We start from the raw sequence: 26,944 nt of genomic DNA, 5'->3' as shown, positions 1-26,944 counted from the left end.
AAAATTATGTGGGGCCTGGATAGAGTGGATAGGACGGACCTATTTCCCTTAGCAGAGGGGTCAACAACAAGGGGACATAGATTTAAAGTAATTGGGGGGAGGTTTAGAGGGGATTTGAGGGGAAATGTCTTCACCCAGAGGGTGGTGGGGGTCTGGAACTCACTGCCTGAAAGGGTGGTAGAGGCAGAAACCCTCACCACATTTAAAAAGTACTTGGATGTGCACCTGAAGTGGCGTAACCTACAGGGCTACGGACCGAGAGCTGGAAAGTGGGATTGGACTGGGTCGCTCTTGGTCGGCCGGCATGGACATGATGGGCCGAAATGGCCTCCTTCCGTGTTGTAAATTTCTATGATTGTATGATGCCCCCACCTCCGCCCCGCCACACCCGGCCTCAACAGCTTTTGGTGGGGGGGAGAGAGTTCCAGATTCCCACTGCCATTTGTGTGAAGATGTGCTTCCTGACATCATCCCTGAACAGCCTGATTAGAATTTTAAAGTTCCTTGCACTGGACTCCCACACCAGGGGGAATCGTCTCTCTCTATCTAGCCTCATCATCATAGGCAGTCCATCGAACGAGGATGACTTGCTTCCACGAGTTCACAGATGTTTCAATGAAGGACCCGATGTTCCAGTCCTGAACTCCAATTGATGGGGGTTTAAGATGGCTGTGTGTGGATTTTATAAACATGTGGCCGGCGTTGCACACCAGCCACCACATGGGTTCGACGGAGCTATGTGTGGGGAGGGGGTCCGCGCTCTGTGATTTATGTGTGGGGAGGGGGTCCGCGCTCTGTGATTTATGTGTGGGGAGGGGGTCCGCGCTCTGTGATTTATGTGTGGGGAGGGGGTCCGCGCTCTGTGATTTATGTGTGGGGAGGGGGTCCGCGCTCTGTGATTTATGTGTGGGGAGGGGGTCCGCGCTTTGTGATTTATGTGTGGGGAGGGGGTCCGCGCTCTGTGATTTATGTGTGGGGAGGGGGTCCGCGCTCTGTGATTTATATGTGGGGAGGGGGTCCGCGCTCTGTGATTTATGTGTGGGGAGGGGGTCCGCGCTCTGTGATTTATGTGTGGGGAGGGGGTCCGCGCTCTGTGATTTATGTGTGGGGAGGGGGTCCGCGCTCTGTGATTTATGTGTGGGGAGGGGGTCCGCGCTCTGTGATTTATGTGTGGGGAGGGGGTCCGTGCTCTGTGATTTATGTGTGGGGAGGGGGTCCGCGCTCTGTGATTTATGTGTGGGGGGGGGCCCCGCTCTGTGATTTATGTGTGGGAGGGGATCCGCGCTCTGTGATTTATGTATGGGGGGGGGCCCCGCTCTGTGATTTATGTGTGGGGGGGGAGCCCCGCTCTGTGATTTATGTGTGGGGGGGGGCCCCGCTCTGTGATTTATGTGGGGGGGGTGGGCCCCGCTCTGTGATTTATGTGGGGGGGGTGGGCCTCGCTCTGTGATTTATGTGTGGGGGGGGGCCCCGTTCTGTGATTTATGTGCGGGGGGGAGTGGCCCCGTACTATGATTTATGTGTGGGGGGGGGGCCCCGCTCTGTGATTTATGTGTGGGGGGGGCCCCTCTCTGTGATTTATGTGTGGGGGGAGGCCCCGCTCTGTGATTTATGTGTGGGGGGGGGCCCCGCTCTGTGATTTATGTGTGGGGGGAGGCCCCGCTCTGTGATTTATGTGTGGGGAGGGCCCCGCGCTGTGATTTATGTGTGGGGGGGGCCCCGCTCTGTGATTTATGTGTGGGGGGGGCCCCGCTCTGTGATTTATGTGTGGGGGGGGCCCCGCTCTGTGATTTATGTGTGGGGGGAGGCCCCGCTCTGTGATTTATGTGTGGGGGCGGGGGGCCCGCTCTGTGATTTATGTGTGGGGGCGGGGGGCCCGCTCTGTGATTTATGTGTGGGGGGGGCCCCGCTCTGTGATTTATGTGGGGGGGGGGAGGGGGCCCGCTCTGTGATTGATGTGGGGGGGGGGGACCCGATCTGTGATTTATGTGTGGGGGGGGGGACCCGATCTGTGATTTATGTGTGGGGGGTGGGGCCCCGGTCTGTGATTTATGTGGGGGGGGCTCCGCTCTGTGATTTATGTGTGGGGGGGGGCCGCGCTCTGTGATTTATGTGTGGGGGGGGGCCCCGCTCTGTGATTTATGTGGGGGGGGCTCCGCTCTGTGATTTATGTGTGGGGGGGGGGCCCCGCTCTGTGATTTATGTGTGGGGGGGGGCCCCGCTCTGTGATTTATGTGTGGGGTGGGCCCCGCTCTGTGATTTATGTGTGGGAGGGGCCCCGCTCTGTGATTTATGTGGGGGGGTTGGGCCCCGCTCTGTGATTTATGTGGGGGGGGCTCCGCTCTGTGATTTATGTGGGGGGGGCCCCGCTCTGTGATTTATGTGTGGGAGGGGCCCCGCTCTGTGATTTATGTGGGGGGGTTGGGCCCCGCTCTGTGATTTATGTGTGGGAGGGGCCCCGTTCTGTGATTTATGTGTGGGGGGGGAGCCCCGCTCTGTGATTTATGCGTGGGGGGGGCCCCGCTCGGTGATTTATGTGTGGGGGGGGCCCCGCTCTGTGATTTATGTGTGGGGGGGGCGGGGCTCCGCTCAGTGATTTATGTGTGGGGGGGGCCCCGCTCGGTGATTTATGTGTGGGGGGGGCGGGGCTCCGCTCAGTGATTTATGTGTGGGGGGGAGCCCCGCTCTGTGATTTATGTGGGGGGGAAGCCCCGCTCTGTGATTTATGCGTGGGGGGGGGCCCCGCTCTGTGATTTATGTGTGGGGGGGGAGCCCCGCTCTGTGATTTATGTGGGGGGGTGGGCCCCGCTCTGTGATTTATGTGTGGGGGGGGCCCCGCTCTGTGATTTATGTGGGGGGGGTGGGCCTCGCTCTGTGATTTATGTGTGGGGGGGGGCTCCGCTCTGTGATTTATGTGGGGGGGGGGCTCCGCTCTGTGATTTATGTGTGGGGGGGGGCCCGCTCTGTGATTCATGTGTGGGGGGGGCCCCGCTCTGTGATTTATGTGTGGGGGAGGCCCCGCTCTGTGATTTATGTGTGGGGGGGGCCCCGCTCTGTGATTTATATGTGGAGGGGGGCCCCGCTCTGTGATTTATGTGGGGGGGGGGTGGGCCCCGCTCTGTGATTTATGTGTGGGGGGGGCCCCGCTCTGTGATTTATGTGTGGGAGGCGCCCCACTCTGTGATTTATGTGTGGGAGGGGCCCCGCTCTGTGATTTATGTGTGGGAGGGGCCCCGCTCTGTGATTTATGTGTGGGGGGGGGCCCCGCTCTGTGATTTATGTGGGGGGGGCCCCGCTCTGTGATTTATGTGTGGGGGGGGAGGGGCCCCGCTCTGTGATTTATGTGTGGGGGGGGGCCCGCTCTGTGATTTATGTGGGGGGGGGAGGGGCCTGCTCTGTGATTTATGTGTGGGGGGGGGCACGCTCTGTGATTTATGTGGGGGGGGGAGGGGCCCTGCTCTGTGATTTATGTGTGGGGGGGGGCCCGCTCTGTGATTTATGTGTGGGGGGGGGCCCGCTCTGTGATTTATGTGTGGGGGGGAGGGGCCCCGCTCTGTGATTTATGTGGTGGGGGGGGGGGCCCGCTCTGTGATTTATGTGGGGGGGGGAGGGGCCCCGCTCTGTGATTTATGTGTGGGGGGGGGCCCCGCTCTGTGATTTATGTGTCGGGGGGCGGGGCCCCGCTCTGCGATTTATGTGTGGAGGGGGAGGGGCCCGCTCTGTGATTTATGTGGGGGGGGGAGGGGCCCCGCTCTGTGATTTATGTGTGGGGGGGGGCCCCGCTCTGTAATTTATGTGTCGCGGGGGGGGCCCCGCTCTGTGATTTATGTGTGGAGGGGGAGGGGCCCGCTCTGTGATTTATGTGTGGAGGGGGAGGGGCCCGCTCTGTGATTTATGTGTGGAGGGGGAGGGGCCCGCTCTGTGATTTATGTGGGGGGGGGGGGGAGGGGGCCCCGCTCTGTGATTTATGTGTGGGGGGGGAGGGGGCCCCGCTCTGTGATTTATGTGTGGGAGGGGCCCCGCTCTGTGATTTATGTGAGGGGGGGGGCCCCGCTCTGCGTTTTATGTGTCAGGGGCGGCCCCGGACTGTGAATTATGTGTGGGGGGGGGGCCCGCTCTGTGAATTATGTGGGGGGGGGGGGCCTGCTCTGTGATTTATGTGTGGGGAGGGGCCCCGCTCTGTGATTTATGTGTGGGAGGGGCCCCGCTCTGTGATTTATGTGTGGAGGGGGCCCCACTCTGTGATTTATGTGTGGGGGGAGGCCCCGCTCTGTGATTTATGTGTGGGGGGGGCCCCGCTCTGTGATTTATGTGGGGGGGGGCTCTGCTCTGTGATTTATGTGTGGGGGGTGGCCCCGCTCTGTGATTTAAGTGGGGGGGGTGGGCCCCGCTCTGTGATTTATGTGGGTGGGGCTCCGCTCTGTGATTTATGTGTGGGGGTAGGGGCCCCGCTCTGTGATTTATGTGTGGGGGGGCCCCGCTCTGTGATTTATGTGTGGGGGGGGGCCCCACTCTGTGAATTGTGTGTGGGGGGGGCCCCGCTCTGTGATTTATGTGTGGGGGGGAGGAGCCCCGCTCTGTGATTTATGTGTGGGGGGAGGAGCCCCGCTCTGTGATTTATGTGGTGGGGGGGGGGCCCCGCTCTGTGATTTATGTGTGGGGGGGGGGCCCCGCTCTGTGATTTATGTGGGGGGGGGGGCCCCGCTCTGTGATTTATGTGTGGGGGGGGCCCCGCTCTGTGATTTATGTGGGGGGGGGGCCCGCTCTGTGATTTATGTGTGGGGGGGGAGGGGCCCCGCTCTGTGATTTATGTGGGGGGGGGGCCCGCTCTGTGATTTATGTGTGGGGGGGGCCCGCTCTGTGATTTATGTGTGGGGGGGGGCCCCGCTCTGTGATTTATGTGTGGGGGGGGGCCCCGCTCTGTGATTTATGTGTGGGGGGGCCCCGCTCTGTGATTTATGTGTGGGGGGGGGCCCCGCTCTGTGATTTATGTGTGGGGGGGCCCCGCTCTGTGATTTATGTGTGGGGGGGGGCCCCGCTCTCTGATTTATGTGGGGGGGGCCCCGCTGTGTGATTTATGTGGGGGGGGGCCCGCTCTGTGATTTATGGGTGAGGGGTAGGGGCCCCGCTCTGTGATTTATGTGGGGGGGCCCCGCTGTGTGATTTATGTGGGGGGGGGCCCGCTCTGTGAGTTATGTGTGGGGGGGCCCCGCTCTGTGATTTATGGGTGGGGGTAGGGGCCCCGCTCTGTGATTTATGTGTGGGGGTGGGCCCCGCTCTGTGATTTTTGTGTGGGGGGGGGCCCCGCTCTGTGATTTATGTGTGGGGGGGGGCCCCGCTCTGTGATTTATGTGGGGGTGTGGGCCCCGCTCTGTGATTTATGTGGGGGGGGACCCGCTCTGTGATTTATGTGTGGGGGGGGACCCGCTCTGTGATTTATGGGTGAGGGGTAGGGGCCCCGCTCTGTGATTTATGTGTGGGGGGGGGGCCCCGCTCTGTGATTTTTGTGTGGGGGGGGGCCCCGCTCTGTGATTTATGTGTGGGGGGGGGCCCCGCTCTGTGATTTATGTGTGGGGGGGAGGGGGCCCCGCTCTGTGATTTATGTGGGGGGGGGCCCCGCTCTGTGATTTTTGTGTGGGGGGGGGCCCCGCTCTGTGATTTATGTGTGGGGGGGATGGGCCCCGCTCTGTGATTTATGTGTGGGGGGAGGAGCCCCGCTCTGTGATTTATGTGTGGGGGGAGGAGCCCCGCTCTGTGATTTATGTTTGGGGGGGGCCCCGCTCTGTGATTTATGTGTGGGGGGATGGGCCCGCTCTGTGATTTATGTGTTGCGGGGGGGGCCCCGCTCTGTGATTTATGTGGGGGGGGGCCTCCGCTCTGTGATTTATGTGTGGGGGGGCCCCGCTCTGTGATTTTTGTGTGGGGGGGGGAGGGGCCCCGCTCTGTGATTTATGTGGGGGGGGGCCTCCGCTCTGTGACTTATGTGTGGGGGGGCCCCGCTCTGTGATTTATGTGTGGGGGTGGGGCCCCGCTCTGTGATTTATGTGTGGGGGGGGGGGCCCGCTCTGTGATTTATGTGTGGGGGGGGCCGCGCTCTGTGTTTTATGTGTGGGGGGGGGGGCCCGCTCTGTGATTTATGTGGGGGGGGCTCCGCTCTGTGATTTATGTGCGGGGGGGGGCCCGCTCTGTGATTTATGTGTCGGGGGGTAGTGGCCCCGCTCTGTGATTTATATGTGGGGGGGGGCCCACTCTGTGATTTATGTGGGGGGGGGGGGGCCCGCTCTGTGATTAATGTGTGGGGGGGGGCCCCGATCTGTGATTTATGTGGGGGGGGGCCCCGCTCTGTGATTTATGTGTGGGGGGGGCCCCGCTCTGTGATTTATGTGTGGGGGGGCCCGCTCTGTGATTTATGTGGGGGGGGGGGCCCCGATCTGTGATTTATGTGGGGGGGGCCCCGCTCTGTGATTTATGTGTGGGGGGGGCTCCGCTCTGTGATTTATGTGGGGGGGGGCCCCGCTCTGTGATTTATGTGTGGGGGGCCCCGCTCTGTGATTTATGTGTGGGGGGGGCCCCGCTCTGTGATTTATGTGTGGGGGGGGCCCCGCTCTGTGATTTATGTGTGGGGGGCCCCGCTCTGTGATTTATGTGGGGGGGGGGCCCCGATCTGTGATTTATGTGGGGGGGGGCCCCGCTCTGTGATTTATGTGTGGGGGGTAGGGGCCCGCTCTGTGATTTATGTGTGGGGGGGGAGGGGGCCCCGCTCTGTGATTTATGTGGGTGGGGGCCCCGCTCTGTGAATTATGTGTGGGGGGGGGCCCCGCTCTGTGAATTATGCGTGGGGGGGGGCCCCGCTCTGTGAGTTATGTGTGGGGGGGGGGCCCTGCTCTGTGATTTATGTGTGGGGGGGGCCCCAGACTGTGATTTATGTGGGGGGGGGCCCCACTCTGTGATTTATGTGTGGGGAGGGGCCCCGCTCTGTGATTTATGTGTGTGGGAGGGGCCCCGCTCTGTGATTTATGTGTGGGAGGGTCCCCGCTCTGTGATTTATGTGTGGGGAGGGGCCCCGCTCTGTGATTTATGTGTGTGGGAGGGGCCCCGCCATGTGATTTATGTGTGGGGGGGGCCCCGCTCTGTGATTTATGTGGGGGGGGCCCGCTCTGTGATTTATGTGTGTGGGAGGGGCCCCGCTCTGTGATTTATGTGTGGGAGGGTCCCCGCTCTGTGAATTATGTGTGGGGGGGGCCCCGCTCTGTGATTTATGTGTGGGGGGGGGCCCGCTCTGTGATTTATGTGTGGGGGTGGGGCCCCGCTCTGTGATTTATGTGTGGGGGTGGGGCCGCGCTCTGTGATTTATGTGTGGGGGGGGCCGCGCTCTGTGATTTATGTGTGGGGGTGGGGCCGCGCTCTGTGATTTATGTGTGGGGGGGGGCCCCGCTCTGTGATTTATGTGTGGGGGTGGGGCCGCGCTCTGTGATTTATGTGTGGGGGGGGGCCCCGCTCTGTGATTTATGTGTGGGGGGGGCCCCGCTCTGTGATTTATGTGTGGGGTTGGGGCCCCGCTCTGTGATTTATGTGTGGGGGTGGGGCCGCGCTCTGTGATTTATGTGTGGGGGGGGCCCCGCTCTGTGATTTATGTGTGGGGGGGGGCCCCGCTCTGTGATTTATGTGTGGGGGGGGCCCCGCTCTGTGATTTATGTGTGGGGGGGAGGGGCCCCGCTCTGTGATTTATGTGTGGGGGGTAGGGGCCCCGCTCTGTGATTTATGTGTGGGTGGGGCCCCGCTCTGTGATTTATGTGTGGGGGGGCCCCGCTCTGTGATTTATGTGTGGGGGGGGGGCCGCTCTGTGATTTATGTGTGGGAGGGGGCCCCGCTCTGTGATTTATGTGTGGGGGGGGGCCGCGCTCTGTGATTTATGTGGGGGGGGCCCCGCTCTGTGATTTATGTGTGGGGGGGCCCCACTCTGTGATTTATGTGTGGGGGGGGGCCGCTCTGTGATTTATGTGTGGGGGGGGGCCCCGATCTGTGATTTATGTGTGGGGGGGCCCCACTCTGTGATTTATGTGTGGGGGGGGGCCGCTCTGTGATTTATGTGTGGGGGGGGGCCCCGATCTGTGATTTATGTGTGGGGGGGCCCCACTCTGTGATTTATGTGTGGGGGGGGGCCGCTCTGTGATTTATGTGTGGGGGGGGGCCGCGCTCTGTGATTTATGTGGGGGGGGCCCCGCTCTGTGATTTATGTGTGGGGGGGGGCCCCGATCTGTGATTTATGTGTGGGGGGATGGGCCCGCTCTGTGATTTATGTGTGGGGGGGGCCCCGCTCTGTGATTTATGTGTGGGGGGGGGGCCCGCTCTGTGATTTATGTGGGGTGGGGGCCCGCTCTGTGATTTATGTGTGGGGGGGGGGCCCCGCTCTGTGATTTATGTGTGGGGGGGGGCCGCGCTCTGTGATTTATGTGTGGGGGGGGGGCCGCGCTCTGTGATTTATGTGTGGGAGGGGCCCCGCTCTGTGATTTATGTGGGGGGGGGCCCGCTCTGTGATTTATGTGTGGGGGGCCCCGCTCTGTGATTTATGTGGGGGGGGCCCCGCTCTGTGATTTATGTGTCGGGGGGGGGCCCGCTCTGTGATTTATGTGTGGGGGGGGGCCCTGCTCTGTGATTTATGTGTGGGGGGGGGCCCCGCTCTGTGATTTATGTGTGGGGGGGGCCCCGCTCTGTGATTTATGTGGGGAGGGGGCCCCGCTCTGTGAATTATGTGTGGGGGGGGGCCGCGCTCTGTGATTTATGTGTGTGGGGGGAGGGGGCCCCACTCTGTGATTTATGTGTGGGGGGGGGCCCCGCTCTGTGATTTATGTGTGGGGGGGGCCCTGCTCTGTGATTTATGTGTGGGGGGGGCCCGCTCTGTGATTTATGTGTGGGGGGGGGCCCCGCTCTGTGATTTATGTGTGGTGCGGGGCCCCGCTCTGTGATTTATGTGTGGGGAGGGGCCCCGCTCTGTGATTTATGTGTGGGGAGGGGCCCCGCTCTGTGATTTATTTGTGGGGAGGGGGCCCCGCTCTGTGATTTATGTGTGGGGGGAGGGGCCCGCTCTGTGATTTATGTGTGGTGCGGGGCCCCGCTCTGTGATTTATGTGTGGGGAGGGGCCCCGCTCTGTGATTTATGTGTGGGGAGGGGCCCCGCTCTGTGATTTATTTGTGGGGAGGGGGCCCCGCTCTGTGATTTATGTGTGGGGAGGGGCCCCACTCTGTGATTTATTTGTGGGGAGGGGCCCCGCTCTGTGATTTATGTGTGGGGAGGGGCCCCGCTCTGTGATTTATGTGTGGGGGGGGCCCCGCTCTGTGATTTATGTGTGGGAGGGGGCCCCGCTCTGTGATTTATGTGTGGGGGGGGGCCCCGCTCTGTGATTTATGTGTGGGAGGGGGCCCCGCTCTGTGATTTATGTGTGGGAGGGGCCCCGCTTTGTGATTTATGTGTGGGGAGGGGCCCCGCTCTGTGATTTATGTGTGGGGAGGGGCCCCGCTCTGTGATTTATGTGTGTGGGTGGGCCCCGCTCTGTGATTTATGTGTGGGGGGGGCCCCCGCTCTGTGATTTATGTGTGGGGGGGGGGGGGCCGCTCTGTTATTTATGTGTGGGGAGGGGCCCCGCTCTGTGATTTATGTGTGGGGGGGGCCCCCGCTCTGTGATTTATGTGTGGGGGGGGGCCGCTCTGTGATTTATGTGTGGGGGGGGCCCTGCTCTGTGATTTATGTGTTGGGGGGGCCCCGATCTGTGATTTATGTGAAGGGGGGCCCCACTCTGTGATTTATGTGTGGGGGGGGCCCCGCTCTGTGATTTATGTGTGGGGGTGGGCCCCGATCTGTGATTTATGTGAAGGGGGGCCCCACTCTGTGATTTATGTGTGGGAGGGGGCCCCGCTCTGTGATTTATGTTGGGGGGGAGGGGGCCCCGCTCTATGATTTATGTGTGGGGGGGGCCCCACTCTGTGATTTATGTGTGGGGGGGGCCCCGCTCTGTGATTTATGTGTGGGGGGGAGCACCGCTCTGTGATTTATGTGTGGAGGGGGCCCCGCTCTGTGATTTATGAGTGGGGGGAGGAGCCCCGCTCTGTGATTTATGTGGGGGGGGGGGCCCCGCTCTGTGATTTATGTGGGGGGGGCCCCGCTCTGTGATTTATGTGGGGGGGGCGAGGGGGCCCCGCTCTGTGATTTATGTGTGGGGGCGAGGGGGCCCCGCTCTGTGATTTATGTGTGGGGGGGGGCCCCGCTCTGTGATTTATGTGTGGGGGGGGGCCCCGCTCTGTGATTTATGTGTGGGGGGGGCCCCGCTCTGTGATTTATGTGTGGGAGGGGAGGAGCCCCGCTCTGTGATTTATGTGGGGGGGGGCCCCGCTCTGTGATTTATGTGGGGGGGGCGAGGGGGCCCCGCTCTGTGATTTATGTGTGGGGGCGAGGGGGCCCCGCTCTGTGATTTATGTGTGGGGGGGGCCCCGCTCTGTGATTTATGTGTGGGGGGGGGCCCCGCTCTGTGATTTATGTGTTGTGGGGGCCCCGCTCTGTGATTTATGTGTGGGGAGGGGCCCCGCTCTGTGATTTATGTGTGGGGAGGGGCCCCGCTCTGTGATTTATGTGTGGGGAGGGGCCCCGCTCTGTGATTTATGTGTGGGGGGGGGCCCCGCTCTGTGATTTATGTGTGGGGAGGGGCCCCGCTCTGTGATTTATGTGTGGGGAGGGGCCCCGCACTGTGATTTATGTGTGGGGGAGGGGCCCCGCTCTGTGATTTATGTGTGGGGAGGGGCCCCGCTCTGTGATTTATGTGTGGGGGGGGAGGGGCCCCGCTCTGTGATTTATGTGTGGGGGGGGCCCCGCTCTGTGATTTCTGTGTCGGGGGGGGGGCCCCGCTCTGTGATTTATGTGTGGGGGAGGGGCCCCGCTCTGTGATTTATGTGTGGGGAGGGGCCCCGCTCTGTGATTTATGTGTGGGGGGGGGGGGGGCCCCGCTCTGTGATTTATGTGTGGGAGGGGCCCCGCTCTGTGATTTATGTGTCGGGGGGGGCCCCGCTCGATGATTTATGTGGGGGGGGCCCCGCTCTGTGATTTATGTGTGGGGGCGAGGGGGCCCCGCTCTGTGATTTATGTGTGGAGGGGGCACGCTCTGTGATTTATGTGTCGGGGGGGGCCCCGCTCTGTGATTTATGTGTGGGAGGGGCCCCGCTCTGTGATTTATGTGTGGGAGGGGCCCCGCTCTGTGATTTATGTGTCGGGGGGGGCCCCGCTCTGTGATTTATGTGGGGGGGGGCTCCGCTCTGTGATTTATGTGGGGGGGGGCTCCGCTCTGTGATTTATGTGTCGGGGGGGGCCCCGATCTGTGATTTATGTGTGGGGGGGGGCCGCGCTCTGTGTTTTATGTGGGGGGGGGCTCCGCTCTGTGATTTATGTGTGGAGGGGTCCCCGCTCTGTGATTGATGTGTTGGGGGGGGGGCCCCGCTCTGTGATTTATTTGTGGGAGGGGGCCCCGCTCTGTGATTTATGTGTGAGGAGGGGCCCCACTCTGTGATTTATTTGTGGGAGGGGGCCCCGCTCTGTGATTTATGTGTGGGGGGTAGGGGCCCGCTCTGTGATTTATGTGTGGGGGGGGAGGGGGCCCCGCTCTGTGATTTATGTGGGGGGGGGCCCTGCTCTGTGATTTATGTGTGGGTGGGGGCCCGCTCTGTGATTTATGTGTGGGGGGGGGCCCCGCTCTGTGATTTATGTGTGGGAGGGGCCCCGCTCTGTGATTTATGTGTGGGGAGGGGCCCCGCTTTGTGATTTATGTGTGGGAGGGGCCCCGCTCTGTGATTTATGTGTGGGAGGTGCCCCGCTCTGTGATTTATGTGTGGGGGGGGCCCCGCTCTGTGATTTATGTGTGGGGGGGGGCCCCGCTCTGTGATTTATGTGTGGGGGGGGGCCCCGCTCTGTGATTTATGTGTGGGGGGGGCCCCGCTCTGTGATTTATGTGTGGGGGGGGGCCCCGCTCTGTGATTTATGTGTTGGAGGGATGGGCCCGCTCTGTGATTTATGTGTGGGAGGGGCCCCGCTCTGTGATTTATGTGTGGGGGGGGCCCTGCTCTGTGATTTATGTGTGGGGGTGGCACCGCACTGTGATTTATGTGGGGGGGGGCCCCGCTCTGTGATTTATGTGTGGGAGGGGCCCCGCTCTGTGATTTATGTGTGGGAGGGGCCCCGCTCTGTGATTTATGTGTGGGAGGGGCCCCGCTCTGTGATTTATGTGTGGGGGGGGGCCCCGCTCAATGATTTATGTGGGGGGGGCCCCGCTCTGTGATTTATGTGTGGGGGCGAGGGGGCCCCGCTCTGTGATTTATGTGTGGGGGCGAGGGGGCCCCGCTCTGTGATTTATGTGTGGGGGGGCCCTGCTCTGTGATTTATGTGTGGGGGGGGCCCCGCTCTGTGAATTATGTGTGGGGGGGGGCCCTGCTCTGTGATTTATGTGGGGGGGGGGCCCCGCTCTGTGAATTATGTGTGGGGGGGGCCCTGCTCTGTGATTTATGTGTGGGGGGGGCCCCGCTCTGTGAATTATGTGTGGGGGGTGCCCTGCTCTGTGATTTATGTGTGGGGGGGGCCCCGCTCTGTGATTTATGTGTGGGGGGGGCCCTGCTCTGTGATTTATGTGTGGGGGGGGGCCCCGCTCTGTGATTTATGTGTGGGAGGGGAGGGGCCCCGCTCTTTGATTTATGTGTGGAGGGGGCCCCGCTCTTTGATTTATGTGTGTGGGGGGGCCCCGCTCTGTGATTTATGTGGGGGGGCCCCGCTCTGTGATTTATGTGGGGGGGGGCCCCGCTCTGTGATTTATGTGTGGGAGGGGAGGGGCCCCGCTCTTTGATTTATGTGTGGAGGGGGCCCCGCTCTGTGATTTATGTGTGGGAGGGGCCCCGCTCTGTGATTTATGTGGGGGGGGGCTCCGCTATGTGATTTATGTGTGGGGGGGGTCCCCGCTCTGTGATTTATGTGTGGGGGGGGGCCCCACTCTGTGATTTATGTGGGAGGGGCCCCGCTCTGTGATTTATGTGTGGGGGGGGCCCGCTCTGTGATTTATGTGTGGGGGGGGCCCGCTCTGTGATTTATGTGTTGGGGGGGGCCCCGCTCTGTGATTTATTTGTTGGGGGAGGGGCCCCGCTCTGTGATTTATGTGTCGGGGGGGGCCCCGCTCTGTGACTTATGTGTGGGGGGGGCCCCGCTCTGTGATTTATGTGTGGGAGAGGCCCCACTCTTTGATTTATGTGTGGGGGGGGGGGCCCCGCTCTGCGATTTATGTGTGGGGGGGGCCCCGCTCTGTGATTTATGTGTTGGAGGGATGGGCCCGCTCTGTGATTTATGTGTGGGGGGGGCCCCGCTCTGTGATTTATGTGTGGGGGGGGCCCCGCTCTGTGATTTATGTGTTGGAGGGATGGGCCCGCTCTGTGATTTATGTGTGGGGGGGGCCCCGCTCTGTGATTTATGTGTTGGAGGGATGGGCCCGCTCTGTGATTTATGTGTGGGGGGGGCTCCGCTCTGTGATTTATGTGTGGGGGGGGCTCCGCTCTGTGATTTATGTGTAGGGGGGGCCCCGCTCTGAGATTTATGTGTGGGGGGGGCCCCGCACTGTGATTTATGTGTGGGGGGGCTCCGCTCTGTGATTTATGTGTGGGGGGGGGCCCCGCTCTGTGATTTATGTGTGGGGGGGGCCCCGCTCTGTGATTTATGTGTGGGGGGGGTCCCGCTCTGTGATTTATGTGTGGGGGGGAGGGGCCCCGCTCTGTGATTTATGTGTGGGGGGGGCCCCGCTCTGTGATTTATGTGTGGGGGGGGGCCCCGCTCTGTGATTTATGTGTTGGAGGGATGGGCCCGCTCTGTGATTTATGTGTGGGAGGGGCCCCGCTCTGTGATTTATGTGTGGGGGGGGCCCTGCTCTGTGATTTATATGTGGGGGTGGCACCGCACTGTGATTTATGTGGGGGGGGGCCCCGCTCTGTGATTTATGTGTGGGAGGGGCCCCGCTCTGTGATTTATGTGTGGGAGGGGCCCCGCTCTGTGATTTATGTGTGGGGGGGGGCCCCGCTCAATGATTTATGTGGGGGGGGCCCCGCTCTGTGATTTATGTGTGGGGGCGAGGGGGCCCCGCTCTGTGATTTATGTGTGGGGGCGAGGGGGCCCCGCTCTGTGATTTATGTGTGGGGGGGGCCCTGCTCTGTGATTTATGTGTGGGGGGGGCCCCGCTCTGTGAATTATGTGTGGGGGGGGGCCCTGCTCTGTGATTTATGTGGGGGGGGGGCCCCGCTCTGTGAATTATGTGTGGGGGGGGCCCTGCTCTGTGATTTATGTGTGGGGGGGGCCCCGCTCTGTGAATTATGTGTGGGGGGTGCCCTGCTCTGTGATTTATGTGTGGGGGGGGCCCCGCTCTGTGATTTATGTGTGGGGGGGGCCCTGCTCTGTGATTTATGTGTGGGGGGCGGCCCCGCTCTGTGATTTATGTGTGGGAGGGGAGGGGCCCCGCTCTTTGATTTATGTGTGGAGGGGGCCCCGCTCTTTGATTTATGTGTGTGGGGGGGCCCCGCTCTGTGATTTATGTGGGGGGGCCCCGCTCTGTGATTTATGTGGGGGGGGGCCCCGCTCTGTGATTTATGTGTGGGAGGGGAGGGGCCCCGCTCTTTGATTTATGTGTGGAGGGGGCCCCGCTCTGTGATTTATGTGTGGGAGGGGCCCCGCTCTGTGATTTATGTGGGGGGGGGCTCCGCTATGTGATTTATGTGTGGGGGGGGTCCCCGCTCTGTGATTTATGTGTGGGGGGGGGCCCCACTCTGTGATTTATGTGGGAGGGGCCCCGCTCTGTGATTTATGTGTGGGGGGGGCCCGCTCTGTGATTTATGTGTGGGGGGGGCCCGCTCTGTGATTTATGTGTTGGGGGGGGCCCCGCTCTGTGATTTATTTGTTGGGGGAGGGGCCCCGCTCTGTGATTTATGTGTCGGGGGGGGCCCCGCTCTGTGACTTATGTGTGGGGGGGGCCCCGCTCTGTGATTTATGTGTGGGAGAGGCCCCACTCTTTGATTTATGTGTGGGGGGGGGGGCCCCGCTCTGCGATTTATGTGTGGGGGGGGCCCCGCTCTGTGATTTATGTGTTGGAGGGATGGGCCCGCTCTGTGATTTATGTGTGGGGGGGGCCCCGCTCTGTGATTTATGTGTGGGGGGGGCCCCGCTCTGTGATTTATGTGTTGGAGGGATGGGCCCGCTCTGTGATTTATGTGTGGGGGGGGCTCCGCTCTGTGATTTATGTGTGGGGGGGGCCCCGCTCTGTGATTTATGTGTTGGAGGGATGGGCCCGCTCTGTGATTTATGTGTGGGGGGGGCTCCGCTCTGTGATTTATGTGTGGGGGGGGCTCCGCTCTGTGATTTATGTGTGGGGGGGGCCCCGCTCTGAGATTTATGTGTGGGGGGGGCCCCGCACTGTGATTTATGTGTGGGGGGGCTCCGCTCTGTGATTTATGTGTGGGGGGGGGCCCCGCTCTGTGATTTATGTGTGGGGGGGGCCCCGCTCTGTGATTTATGTGTGGGGGGGGTCCCGCTCTGTGATTTATGTGTGGGGGGGAGGGGCCCCGCTCTGTGATTTATGTGTGGGGGGGGCCCCACTCTGTGAATTATGTGTGGGGGGGGCCCCGCTCTGTGATTTATGTGGGGGGGGCCCCGCTCTGTGATTTATGTTGGGGTGGTGGGCCCCGCTCTGTGATTTATGTGTGGGTGGGGTCCCCGCTCTGTGATTTGTGTGTGGGGGGGGGCCCCGCTCTGTGATTTATGTGTGGGGGGGGGCCCCGCTCTGTGATTTGTGTGTGGGGGGGGGGCCCGCTCTGTGATTTATGTGTGGGAGGGGATGGGCCCGCTCTGTGATTTATGTGTGGGGGGGGGCCCGCTCTGTGATTTATGTGTGGGGGGGGGCCCGCTCTGTGATTTATGTGTGGGGGGGGCCCCGCTCTGTGATTTATGTGTGGGGGGGGGGCCCGCTCTGTGATTTATGTATGGAGGGGGAGGGGGCCCCGCTCTGTGATTTATGTGTGGGGGGGGCCCCGCTCTGTGGTTTATGTGTGGGGGGGGCCCCGCTCTGTGATTTATGTGGGGGGGGGGGAGAGGCCCGCTCTGTGATTTATGTTTGGGGGGGGAGAGGCCCGCTCTGTGATTTATGTGTGGGGGGGGAGGGGCCCGCTCTGTGATACATGTGGGGGGGGGGGGGAGTGGCCCGCTCTGTGATTCATGTGGGGGGGGGGGAGAGGCCCGCTCTGTGATTTATGTTTGGGGGGGGAGAGGCCCGCTCTGTGATTTATGTGTGGGGGGGGGGCCCTGCTCTGTGATTTATGTGTGGGGGGGGCCCCGCTCTGTGATTTATGTGTGGGGGGGGGCCCCGCTCTGTGATTTATGTGGGGGGGGCCGCGCTCTGTGATTTATGTGTGGGAGGGGAGGGGCCCCGCTCTTTGATTTATGTGTGGAGGGGGCCCCGCTCTTTGATTTATGTGTGTGGGGGGGCCCCGCTCTGTGATTTATGTGGGGGGGCCCCGCTCTGTGATTTATGTGGGGGGGGGCCCCGCTCTGTGATTTATGTGTGGGAGGGGCCCCGCTCTGTGATTTATGTGGGGGTGGGGCTCCGCTATGTGATTTATGTGTGGGGGGGGGTCCCCGCTCTGTGATTTATGTGTGGGGCGGGTCCGCGCTCTGTGATTTATGTGTGGGGGGGGGCCCCACTCTGTGATTTATGTGGGAGGGGCCCCGCTATGTGATTTATGTTTGGGGGGGGCCCGCTCTGTGATTTATGTGTGGGGGGGGCCCCGCTCTGTGACTTATGTGTCGGGGGGGGCCCCGCTCTGTGATTTATGTGTGGGGGTGCCCCGCTCTGTGATTTATGTGTGGGGGGGGGGGCCCCGCTCTGCGATTTATGTGTGGGGGGGGCCCCGCTCTGTGATTTATGTGTTGGAGGGATGGGCCCGCTCTGTGATTTATGTGTGGGGGGGGCTCCGCTCTGTGATTTATGTGTCGGGGGGGCCCCGCTCTGAGATTTATGTGTGGGGGGGGCCCCGCACTGTGATTTATGTGTGGGGGGGGCTCCGCTCTGTGATTTATGTGTGGGGGGGGGCCCCGCTCTGTGATTTATGTGTGGGGGGGGGCCCCGCTCTGTGATTTATGTGTGGGGGGGGTCCCGCTCTGTGATTTATGTGTGGGGGGGGCCGAGCTCTGTGATTTATGTGTGGGGGGGGCCCCGCTCTGTGATTTATGTGTGGAGGGGGCCCCACTCTGTGAATTATGTGTGGGGGGGGGCCCCGCTCTGTGATTTATGTGTGGGGGGGGCCCCGCTCTGTGATTTATGTGTGGAGGGGGCCCCACTCTGTGAATTATGTGTGGGGGGGGCCCCGCTCTGTGATTTATGTGTGGGGGGGGGCCCCGCTCTGTGATTTATGTGTGGGGGAGGCCCCGCTCTGTGATTTATGTGGGGGGGGCCCCGCTCTGTGATTTATGTGTGGGGGGGGCCCCGCTCTGTGATTTATGTGTGGGGGGAGCCCCGCTCTGTGATTTATGTGTGGGGGGGGCCCCGCTCTGTGATTTATGTGTGGGGGGGGCCCCGCTCTGTGATTTATGTGTGGGGGGGGCCCCGCTCTGTGATTTATGTGGGGGGGGCCCCGCTCTGTGATTTATGTTGGGGTGGTGGGCCCCGCTCTGTGATTTATGTGGGGGGGTGGCTCCGCTTTGTGATTTATGTGTGGGGGGGGCCCCGCTCTGTGATTTATGTGTGGGGGGGCCCCGCTCTGTGATTTATGTGTGGGTGGGGTCCCCGCTCTGTGATTTATGTGTGGGGGGGCCCCGCTCTGTGATTTATGTGTGGGGGGGGCCCCGCTCTGTGATTTGTGTGTGGGGGGGGGGCCCGCTCTGTGATTTATGTGTGGGGGGGGCCCCACTCTGTGATTTATGTGTGGGGGGGGCCCGCTCTGTGATTTATGTGTGGGGGGGGCCCGCTCTGTGATTTATGTGTGGGGGGGGGCCCGCTCTGTGATTTATGTGTGGGGGGGGCCCGCTCTGTGATTTATGTGTGGGGGGGGCCCCGCTCTGTGATTTATGTGTGGGGGTGGGGCCCGCTCTGTGATTTATGGATGGAGGGGGAGGGGGCCCCGCTCTGTGATTTATGTGTGGGGGGGGGCCCCGCTCTGTGGTTTATGTGTGGGGGGGGCCCCGCTCTGTGATTTATGTGTGGGGGGGGAGGGGCCCGCTCTGTGATTTATGTGTGGGGGGGGAGGGGCCCGCTCTGTGATTTATGTGGGGGGGGGGGGGGGAGGGGCCCGCTCTGTGATTCATGTGGGGGGGGGGAGAGGCCCGCTCTGTGATTTATGTTTGGGGGGGGGCCTCGCTCAGTGATTTATGTGTGGAGGGGGCCCCGCTCTGTGATTTATTTGTGGGAGGGGGCCCCGCTCTGTGATTTATGTGTGGGGGGGGCCTCGCTCAGTGATTCATGTGTGGGGGGGGCCCCGCTCTGTGATTTACGTGTGGGGGGGCCCCGCTCTGTGAATTATGTGTGGGGGGGGCCCCGCTCTGTGATTTATGTGTAGGGGGGGCCCCGCTATGTGATTTATGTGGGGGGGGGCTCTGCTATGTGATTTATGTGTGGGGGGGGTCCCCGCTCTGTGATTTATGTGGGGGGGGGCTCCGCTTTGTGAATTATGTGTGGGGGGGCTCCGCTTTGTGATTTATGTGGGGGGGGGCTCCGCTTTGTAAATTATGTGTGGGGGGGTCCCCGCTCTGTGATTTATGTGTGGGGGGGGCCCCGCTCTGTGATTTATGTGTGGGGGGGGGGCCCCGCTCTGTGATTTATGTGGGGGGGGGCTCCGCTTTGTGAATTATGTGTGGGGGGGTCCCCGCTCTGTGATTTATGTGTGGGGGGGGCCGCGCTCTGTGATTTATGTGTGGGGGGGGCCCCGCTCTGTGATTTATGTGTGGAGGGGGCCCCACTCTGTGAATTATGTGTGGGGGGGGGCCCCGCTCTGTGATTTATGTGTGGGGGGGGCCCCGCTCTGTGATTTATGTGTGGAGGGGGCCCCACTCTGTGATTTATGTGTGGAGGGGGCCCCACTCTGTGAATTATGTGTGGGGGGGGGCCCCGCTCTGTGATTTATGTGTGGGGGAGGCCCCGCTCTGTGATTTATGTGGGGGGGGCCCCGCTCTGTGATTTATGTGTGGGGGGGGCCCCGCTCTGTGATTTATGTGTGGGGCGAGCCCCGCTCTGTGATTTATGTGTGGGGGGGGCCCCGCTCTGTGATTTATGTGTGGGGGGGGCCCCGCTCTGTGATTTATGTGTGGGGGGGGCCCCGCTCTGTGATTTATGTGGGGGGGGTGGGCCCCGCTCTGTGATTTATGTGGGGGGGGCCCCGCTCTGTGATTTATGTTGGGGTGGTAGGCCCCGCTCTGTGATTTATGTGGGGGGGTGGCTCCGCTTTGTGATTTATGTGTGGGGGGGGCCCCGCTCTGTGATTTATGTGTGGGGGGGCCCCGCTCTGTGATTTATGTGTGGGTGGGGTCCCCGCTCTGTGATTTATGTGTGGGGGGGCCCCGCTCTGTGATTTATGTGTGGGGGGGGGCCCCGCTCTGTGATTTGTGTGTGGGGGGGGGGCCCGCTCTGTGATTTATGTGTGGGGGGGGCCCCACTCTGTGATTTATGTGTGGGGGGGGCCCGCTCTGTGATTTATGTGTGGGGGGGGGCCCGCTCTGTGATTTATGTGTGGGGGGGGGCCCGCTCTGTGATTTATGTGTGGGGGGGGCCCGCTCTGTGATTTATGTGTGGGGGGGGCCCCGCTCTGTGATTTATGTGTGGGGGGGGGGGCCCGCTCTGTGATTTATGTATGGAGGGGGAGGGGGCCCCGCTCTGTGATTTATGTGTGGGGGGGGGCCCCGCTCTGTGGTTTATGTGTGGGGGGGGCCCCGCTCTGTGATTTATGTGTGGGGGGGGAGGGGCCCGCTCTGTGATTTATGTGTGGGGGGGGAGGGGCCCGCTCTGTGATTTATGTGGGGGGGGGGGGGAGGGGCCCGCTCTGTGATTCATGTGGGGGGGGGGAGAGGCCCGCTCTGTGATTTATGTTTGGGGGGGGGGCCTCGCTCAGTGATTTATGTGTGGAGGGGGCCCCGCTCTGTGATTTATTTGTGGGAGGGGGCCCCGCTCTGTGATTTATGTGTGGGGGGGGGCCTCGCTCAGTGATTTATGTGTGGGGGGGGCCCCGCTCTGTGATTTACGTGTGGGGGGGCCCCGCTCTGTGAATTATGTGTGGGGGGGGCTCCGCTCTGTGATTTATGTGTAGGGGGGGCCCCGCTATGTGATTTATGTGGGGGGGGGCTCTGCTATGTGATTTATGTGTGGGGGGGGTCCCCGCTCTGTGATTTATGTGGGGGGGGGCTCCGCTTTGTGAATTATGTGTGGGGGGGCTCCGCTTTGTGATTTATGTGGGGGGGGGCTCCGCTTTGTAAATTATGTGTGGGGGGGTCCCCGCTCTGTGATTTATGTGTGGGGGGGGCCCCGCTCTGTGATTTATGTGTGGGGGGGGGGGCCCCGCTCTGTGATTTATGTGGGGGGGGGCTCCGCTTTGTGAATTATGTGTGGGGGGGTCCCCGCTCTGTGATTTATGTGTGGGGGGGGCCCCGCTCTGTGATTTATGTGGGGGGGGCCCCGCTCTGTGATTTATGTGTGGGGGGGGCCCCGCTCTGTGATTTATGTGTGGGGGGGCCCCGCTCTGTGATTTATGTGTGGGGGGGGGCCCGCTCTGTGATTTATGTGTGGGGGGGCCCCGCTCTGTGATTTATGTGTGGGGGGGGGCCCCGCTCTGTGATTTATGTGTGGGGCGGCCCCCGCTCTGTGATTTATGTGTGGGGGGGGGCCCGCTCTGTGATTTATGTGTGTGGGGGGGGGCCCCGCTCTGTGATTTATGTGTGGGGGGAGGGGCCCCGCTCTGTGATTTATGTGTGGGGGGAGGAGCCCCGCTCTGTGATTTATGTGTGGGGGGAGGAGCCCCGCTCTGTGATTTATGTGTGGGGGGGGGGGCCCCGCTCTGTGATTTATGTGTGGGGGGGGGCCCCGCTCTGTGATTTATGTGTGGGGGGAGGAGCCCCGCTCTGCGATTTATGTGTGGGGGGAGGGGCCCCGCTCTGTGATTTATGTGTGGGGGGAGGGGCCCCGCTCTGTGATTTATGTGTGGGGGGAGGGGCCCCGCTCTGTGATTTATGTGTCGGGGGGGGGCCCCGCTCTGTGATTTATGTGTGGGGGGGGCCCCGCTCTGTGATTTATGTGTGGGGGGGGCCCCGCTCTGTGATTTATGTGTGGGAGGGGGCCCCGCTCTGTGATTTATGTGTGGGGGGGTCCCCGCTCTGTGATTTATGTGCGGGGGGGAGGGGCTCCGCTCTGTGATTTATGTGTGGGGGGGGGCCCGCTCTGTGATTTATGTGTGTGGGGGGGGGCCCCGCTCTGTGATTTATGTGTGGGGGGAGGAGCCCCGCTCTGTGATTTATGTGTGGGGGGGGGCCCCGCTCTGTGATTTATGTGTGGGGGGAGGAGCCCCGCTCTGTGATTTATGTGTGGGGGGAGGAGCCCCGCTCTGTGATTTATGTGTGGGGGGGGGCCCCGCTCTGTGATTTATGTGTGGGGGGAGGAGCCCCGCTCTGTGATTTATGTGTGGGGGGAGGAGCCCCGCTCTGTGATTTATGTGTGGGGGGGGGCCCCGCTCTGTGATTTATGTGTGGGGGGAGGAGCCCCGCTCTGTGATTTATGTGTGGGGGGAGGGGCCCCGCTCTGTGATTTATGTGTGGGGGGAGGGGCCCCGCTCTGTGATTTATGTGTGGGGGGGGGAGGGCCCCGCTCTGTGATTTATGTGTGGGGGGAGGGGCCCCGCTCTGTGATTTATGTGTGGGGGGAGGGGCCCCGCTCTGTGATTTATGTGTCGGGGGGGGGCCCCGCTCTGTGATTTATGTGTGGGGGGAGGGGCCCCGCTCTGTGATTTATGTGTCGGGGGGGGGCCCCGCTCTGTGATTTATGTGTGGGGGGGGCCCCGCTCTGTGATTTATGTGTGGGGGGGGGCCCCGCTCTGTGATTTATGTGTGGGAGGGGGCCCCGCTCTGTGATTTATGTGCGGGGGGGAGGGGCTCCGCTCTGTGATTTATGTGTGGGGGGGAGGGGCCCCGCTCTGTGATTTATGTGTGGGGGGGGGAGGGCCCCGCTCTGTGATTTATGTGTGGGGGGGGGAGGGCCCCGCTCTGTGATTTATGTGTGGGGGGGTGGGGCCCCGCTCTGTGATTTATGTGTGGGGGGGGGAGGGGCTCCGCTCTGTGATTTATGTGTGGGGGGGAGGGGCCCCGCTCTGTGATTTATGTGTGGGGGGGGGAGGGCCCCGCTCTGTGATTTATGTGTGGGAGGGAGGGGCCCCGCTCTGTGATTTATGTGGGGGGGGGGGAGGGCCCCGCTCTGTGATTTATGTGTGGGGGGGGGAGGGCCCCGCTCTGTGATTTATGTGTGGGGGGGAGGGGCCCCGCTCTGTGATTTATGTGTGGTGGGGGAGGGGCCCCGCTCTGTGATTTATGTGCGGGGGGGAGGGGCCCCGCTCTGTGATTTATGTGTGGTGGGGGAGGGGCTCCGCTCTGTGATTTATGCTCTAACAGTGACTGCTAATAATTTCATTGGCTGTAATGCACTTTTGGACGTTGCAAAATACTTTTTTTCTTTATGTGTAAAAGGAATAAATACTTGACGAGAAAATATTTCAGGTCTTTGGGGAAAGAGCGGGGAAGCAAAATTAATTGGATAGCTGTTTCAAGCACGATGGGGCAAATGGCCTCCTTTTGTGAGGCTTGGTAAAGTGTACAAGCCTAACACAATCTCAGGGGATCCTACAGAGCTGTGCAATCATCTTAGCCTAACAACAACAACTTGTATTTATATAGCACCTTTAACATAGTGAAACATCCCAAGGTGCTTCACAGGAGTGTTATGATAAGAAATTTGACATCGAACCGCATAAGGAGAAATTACGGCAGATGACCAACAGCTTGGTCAAAGAGGTAGGTTTTAATGAGCATCTTGAAGGAGGAAAGAGAGGTAGAGAGGTGGAGAGGTTTAGGGAGGGAATTCCAGAGCTTGGGGCCCAGGCACTAGAAGGCACGGCCACCGATGGTTGAGCGATTATAATCAGGAACTTGAAAATAAGGATGAGAATTTTGAAATCGAGGAATTGCTTACCTGGAAGCCAATGTAGATTGGCGAGCACAGGGTGAGCGGGACTTGGTGCGGATTAGGACATGGGTCAGCGAGCACAGGGAGTGATGGGTGGGCGGGACTTGGTGTGAGTTAGGACACAGGGCAGCCGAGTTTTGGATCATCTCCAGTTTACGTAGAGTAGAATGTGGGAGGCCAGCCAGGAGTGCATTGGAATAGTGAAGTCTAGAGGTAGCAAAGGCATGGATGAGGGCTTCAGCAGTGGATGAGCTGAGGCAGGGGCAGAGACGGGCAATGTTACAGAGGTGAAAATAACTGGTTTTAGTTACGCTGTGGATGTGTGGCCAGAAGCTCATTTCAGGGTCAAATGTGACACTTAGGTTGCGAACAGTCTGGTTCAGCCTCAGACAGAAGTTGGGGAGAGGGATGGAGTCGGGGGCTGGGGAACGGGGTTTGTGACCGGGACCGAAAACAATGGCTTTGGTCTTCCCAATATTCAATTGGAGAAAATTTCTGCTCATCCAGTACAGAATACTGTTACTGGGAAGAGCAAAGCACCAGAAGTCCAGTGTTTGAACTTACTTGTTGTTACAGCAGTCTATCCCAAACTGTCGTGGCTGGTTCACAAAATGACAATATTACAGCACACAGCATGGTGCTAAATTCGTGCGTCACTACACGGCTCCTATTTCCCAGTGCATTGCCACATCAGCAGTCCCTTTAGCACCAGACTTGTGCTTTCAGTAAATCACTCATGTTAATCATACCGCTGAAACCTATTACATTCATTGTACAAATATTAAAGGGCCGTTGGGTGCAAACCAAAGCCGAATCATAAAGAATAATATTGAAAATAAGGCTCCTGCAACGTTTGATGCAACCATCAGTCAAACGTACTTGCACTGGCAGAAGCATTGACATAGCAAATTCTTTGCTCCAATGTGGTGAAACAGTGGCCTCTGTCTCTAATCTGCAATAGTTCACAGGTTTGCCTATATGTACAAGTTACATTGGCATTCCAGGATGCTTGCTGTGACTTTTGTTGGCCTTTATTGCAAGGCGGATAGAGTATAAAACCAGAGAAGTCCTGCTAAAACTGTATAGGGTATTGGTGAGGCCACATCTGGAGTACTGCGGACAGTTTTGGTCTCCGTATTTAAGGAAGGATATACTTGCATTAGAGGCTATTCAGAGAAGGTTCACTCGGTTGATTCCAGAGATGAGGGGGTTGACTTATGAGGATAGGTTGAATAGGTTGGGCCTCTACTCATTGGAGTTCAGAAGAATGAGAGGTGATCTTATAAGATTATGACGGGGCTCGACAAGGTGGATGCAGAGAGGATATTTCCACTCATAGGGGAAATTAAAACTAGGGCACATAGTCTCAGAATAAGGGGACGCCCATTTAAAACTGAGATGAGGAGAAATTTCTTCTCTCGGAGGGTTGTAAATCTGTGGAATTCTCTGCTCCAGAGAGCTGTGGAGGCTGGGACATTGAATATATTTAAGGTGGAGACAGACAGATTTTTGAGCGATAAGGGAGTCAAGGGTTATGGGGAGCGCGCAGGGAAGTGGAGCTGAGTCCATGATCAGATCAGCCATGATCTTATTGAATGGTGGAGCAGGCTCGAGGAACCGAATGGCCTACTCCTGCTCCTATTTCTTATGTTCTTATGAAGGGGATTGACAGGGTCAATGCTGAGAGGTTGTTTCCCCTGTCTAGGACTAGGGGGCACTGTCTCAGCAGAAGATCAGTATTTTTGGAATTCTCTGCCCCAGAGGGCTGTGGGTGCTGAGTCTCTCAATATATTCAGGGCTGAGATCGATAGATTTTTGGATTTTTGGATAGATTTCAGGATCAAGGGATTTGGGGATCGGGCAGGAAAGTGGAGTTGAGGTCGGTGATCAGCCATGAACTTATTGAATGACGGAGCAGGCCTGAGGGGCCAATTTGGCCGACTTCTGCTCCTATTTCTTATGTTCTTATGTTCTTAATGTGAAGATAAAGGTGACCTTGAAAAACATGTGGTGTAGCAACATTATGGGGTTAAACCGGGCTGAATGGTGCCCGTTGTAAACCCCGAAAAACTGAATAGAAAGTGTCACAGGAATATTGGCATTGCCTGAGCTCCAGGAGCTTGGTGTAAAGCCTGGAGAGGTTCCACCAATCCTCCCTCAGAGTTCTCTGGAAGGTTGGCGGAAGCACCACAGAGATTCCTGGGTTGAACTTTCACCCCAGAAAGTGACCATTCAGCCATTGTGTGTGCACCAGCTCCTTGCTAGTGAACATGTAGTAAAAGTTGTAATTATTGGCCACAGCAAGATCTGCACACTAAGACAACGAGCTGCTGGCCTCCAGTGACCCCTGCTTGTCAGTAAGATCATTTTTTCTTTATTTCTACAGGTGTCCTGATGTGGGAGGTCTTCACTTTGGGAAAAATGCCACACGAAAGGTTTGACAACACTGAGCTGCTTAAGAAGATTATGTCAGGATACAGACTGTACAGACCACGGTTGTCATCGGATGAAATCTTTCACATCATGTCCAGCTGCTGGAAGGAGGCAAGTACAACATCTGGATAAGTAAACCACTACTGACTGGCAAAAGCTACAGCATCAAGCTATAGCATCACAAGACTGACAATTGAGAGAGGGTTTGAGTCTGTGAGAATACAGATAGGGATCAGAACATAAAAACATAAGAAATACGAGCAGGAGTAGGACATACAGACCTTCGAGCCCGCTCCACAATTTAAAATCATGGCTGATCCGATCATGGACTCAGCTCCACATCCCTGCCCCCTCCCCATACCCCTTTACTCCCTTATCACTTAAAAATGTGTCTACCTCCAACTTAAATATAGTCTGGGCCCAGTGTGTGAGAATGGGGAGAGGGCCCAGTGTGTGAGAATGGGGAGTGGGCCCAGTGTGTGAGAATGGGGAGAGGGCCCAGACTGAGAATGGGGAGAGGGCCCAGTGTGTGAGAATGGGGAGAGGGCCCAGTGTGTGAGAATGGGGAGAGGGCCCAGACTGAGAATGGGAAGAGGGCCCAGTGTGTGAGAATGGGGAGAGGGCCCAGTGTGTGAGAATGGGGAGAGGGCCCAGTGTGTGAGAATGGGGAGAGGGCCCAGTGTGTGAGAATGGGGAGAGGGCCCAGACTGAGAATGGGGAGAGGGCCCAGTGTGTGAGAATGGGGAGAGGGCACAGTGTGTGAGAATGGGGAGAGGGCCCAGTGTGTGACAATGGGGAGAGGGCCCAGTGTGTGATAATGGGGAGTGGGCCCAGACTGAGAATGGGGAGAGGGCCCAGTGTGTGAGAATGGGGAGTGGGCCCAGACTGAGAATGGGGAGTGGGCCCAGACTGAGAATGAGGAGGGGACCCAGTGTGTGAGAATGGGGAGAGGGCCCAGTGTGTGAGAATGGGGAGAGGACCCAGTGTGTGAGAATGGGGAGAGGGCCCAGTGTGTGAGAATGGGGAGAGGGCCCAGTGTGTGAGAATGGGTGGAGGGCCCAGTGTGTGAGAATGGGGAGAGGGCCCAGTGTGTGAGAATGGGGAGAGGGCCCAGTGTGTGAGAATGGGGAGTGGGCCCAGACTGAGAATGGGGAGAGGGCCCAGTGTGTGAGAATGGGGAGTGGGCCCAGACGGAGAATGGGGAGTGGGCCCAGACTGAGAATGAGGAGAGGACCCAGTGTGTGAGAATG

General features: G+C 59.9%; 1 protein-coding gene across 1 annotated transcript in view; it reads left to right on the top strand.

Moving 5' to 3' along the window:
* LOC139245819 (cytoplasmic tyrosine-protein kinase BMX-like) overlaps positions 1–25,826 on the top strand; it is an 86,987-nt gene extending 61,161 nt beyond the window's left edge. Inside the window, exon 5 of the mRNA XM_070871320.1 lies at positions 25,648–25,826. Within this exon, the coding sequence (XP_070727421.1) occupies positions 25,648–25,826 (179 nt within the window). The remainder of the gene's footprint in view (positions 1–25,647) is intronic.
* Positions 25,827–26,944: the final 1,118 nt, after the last annotated feature.

The sequence above is a fragment of the Pristiophorus japonicus genome, unplaced genomic scaffold (genome assembly GCF_044704955.1).
Source record: "Pristiophorus japonicus isolate sPriJap1 unplaced genomic scaffold, sPriJap1.hap1 HAP1_SCAFFOLD_239, whole genome shotgun sequence".
NCBI lineage: Eukaryota > Metazoa > Chordata > Chondrichthyes > Pristiophoridae > Pristiophorus > Pristiophorus japonicus.
This window is presented reverse-complemented; position numbering and strand designations above follow the sequence as displayed.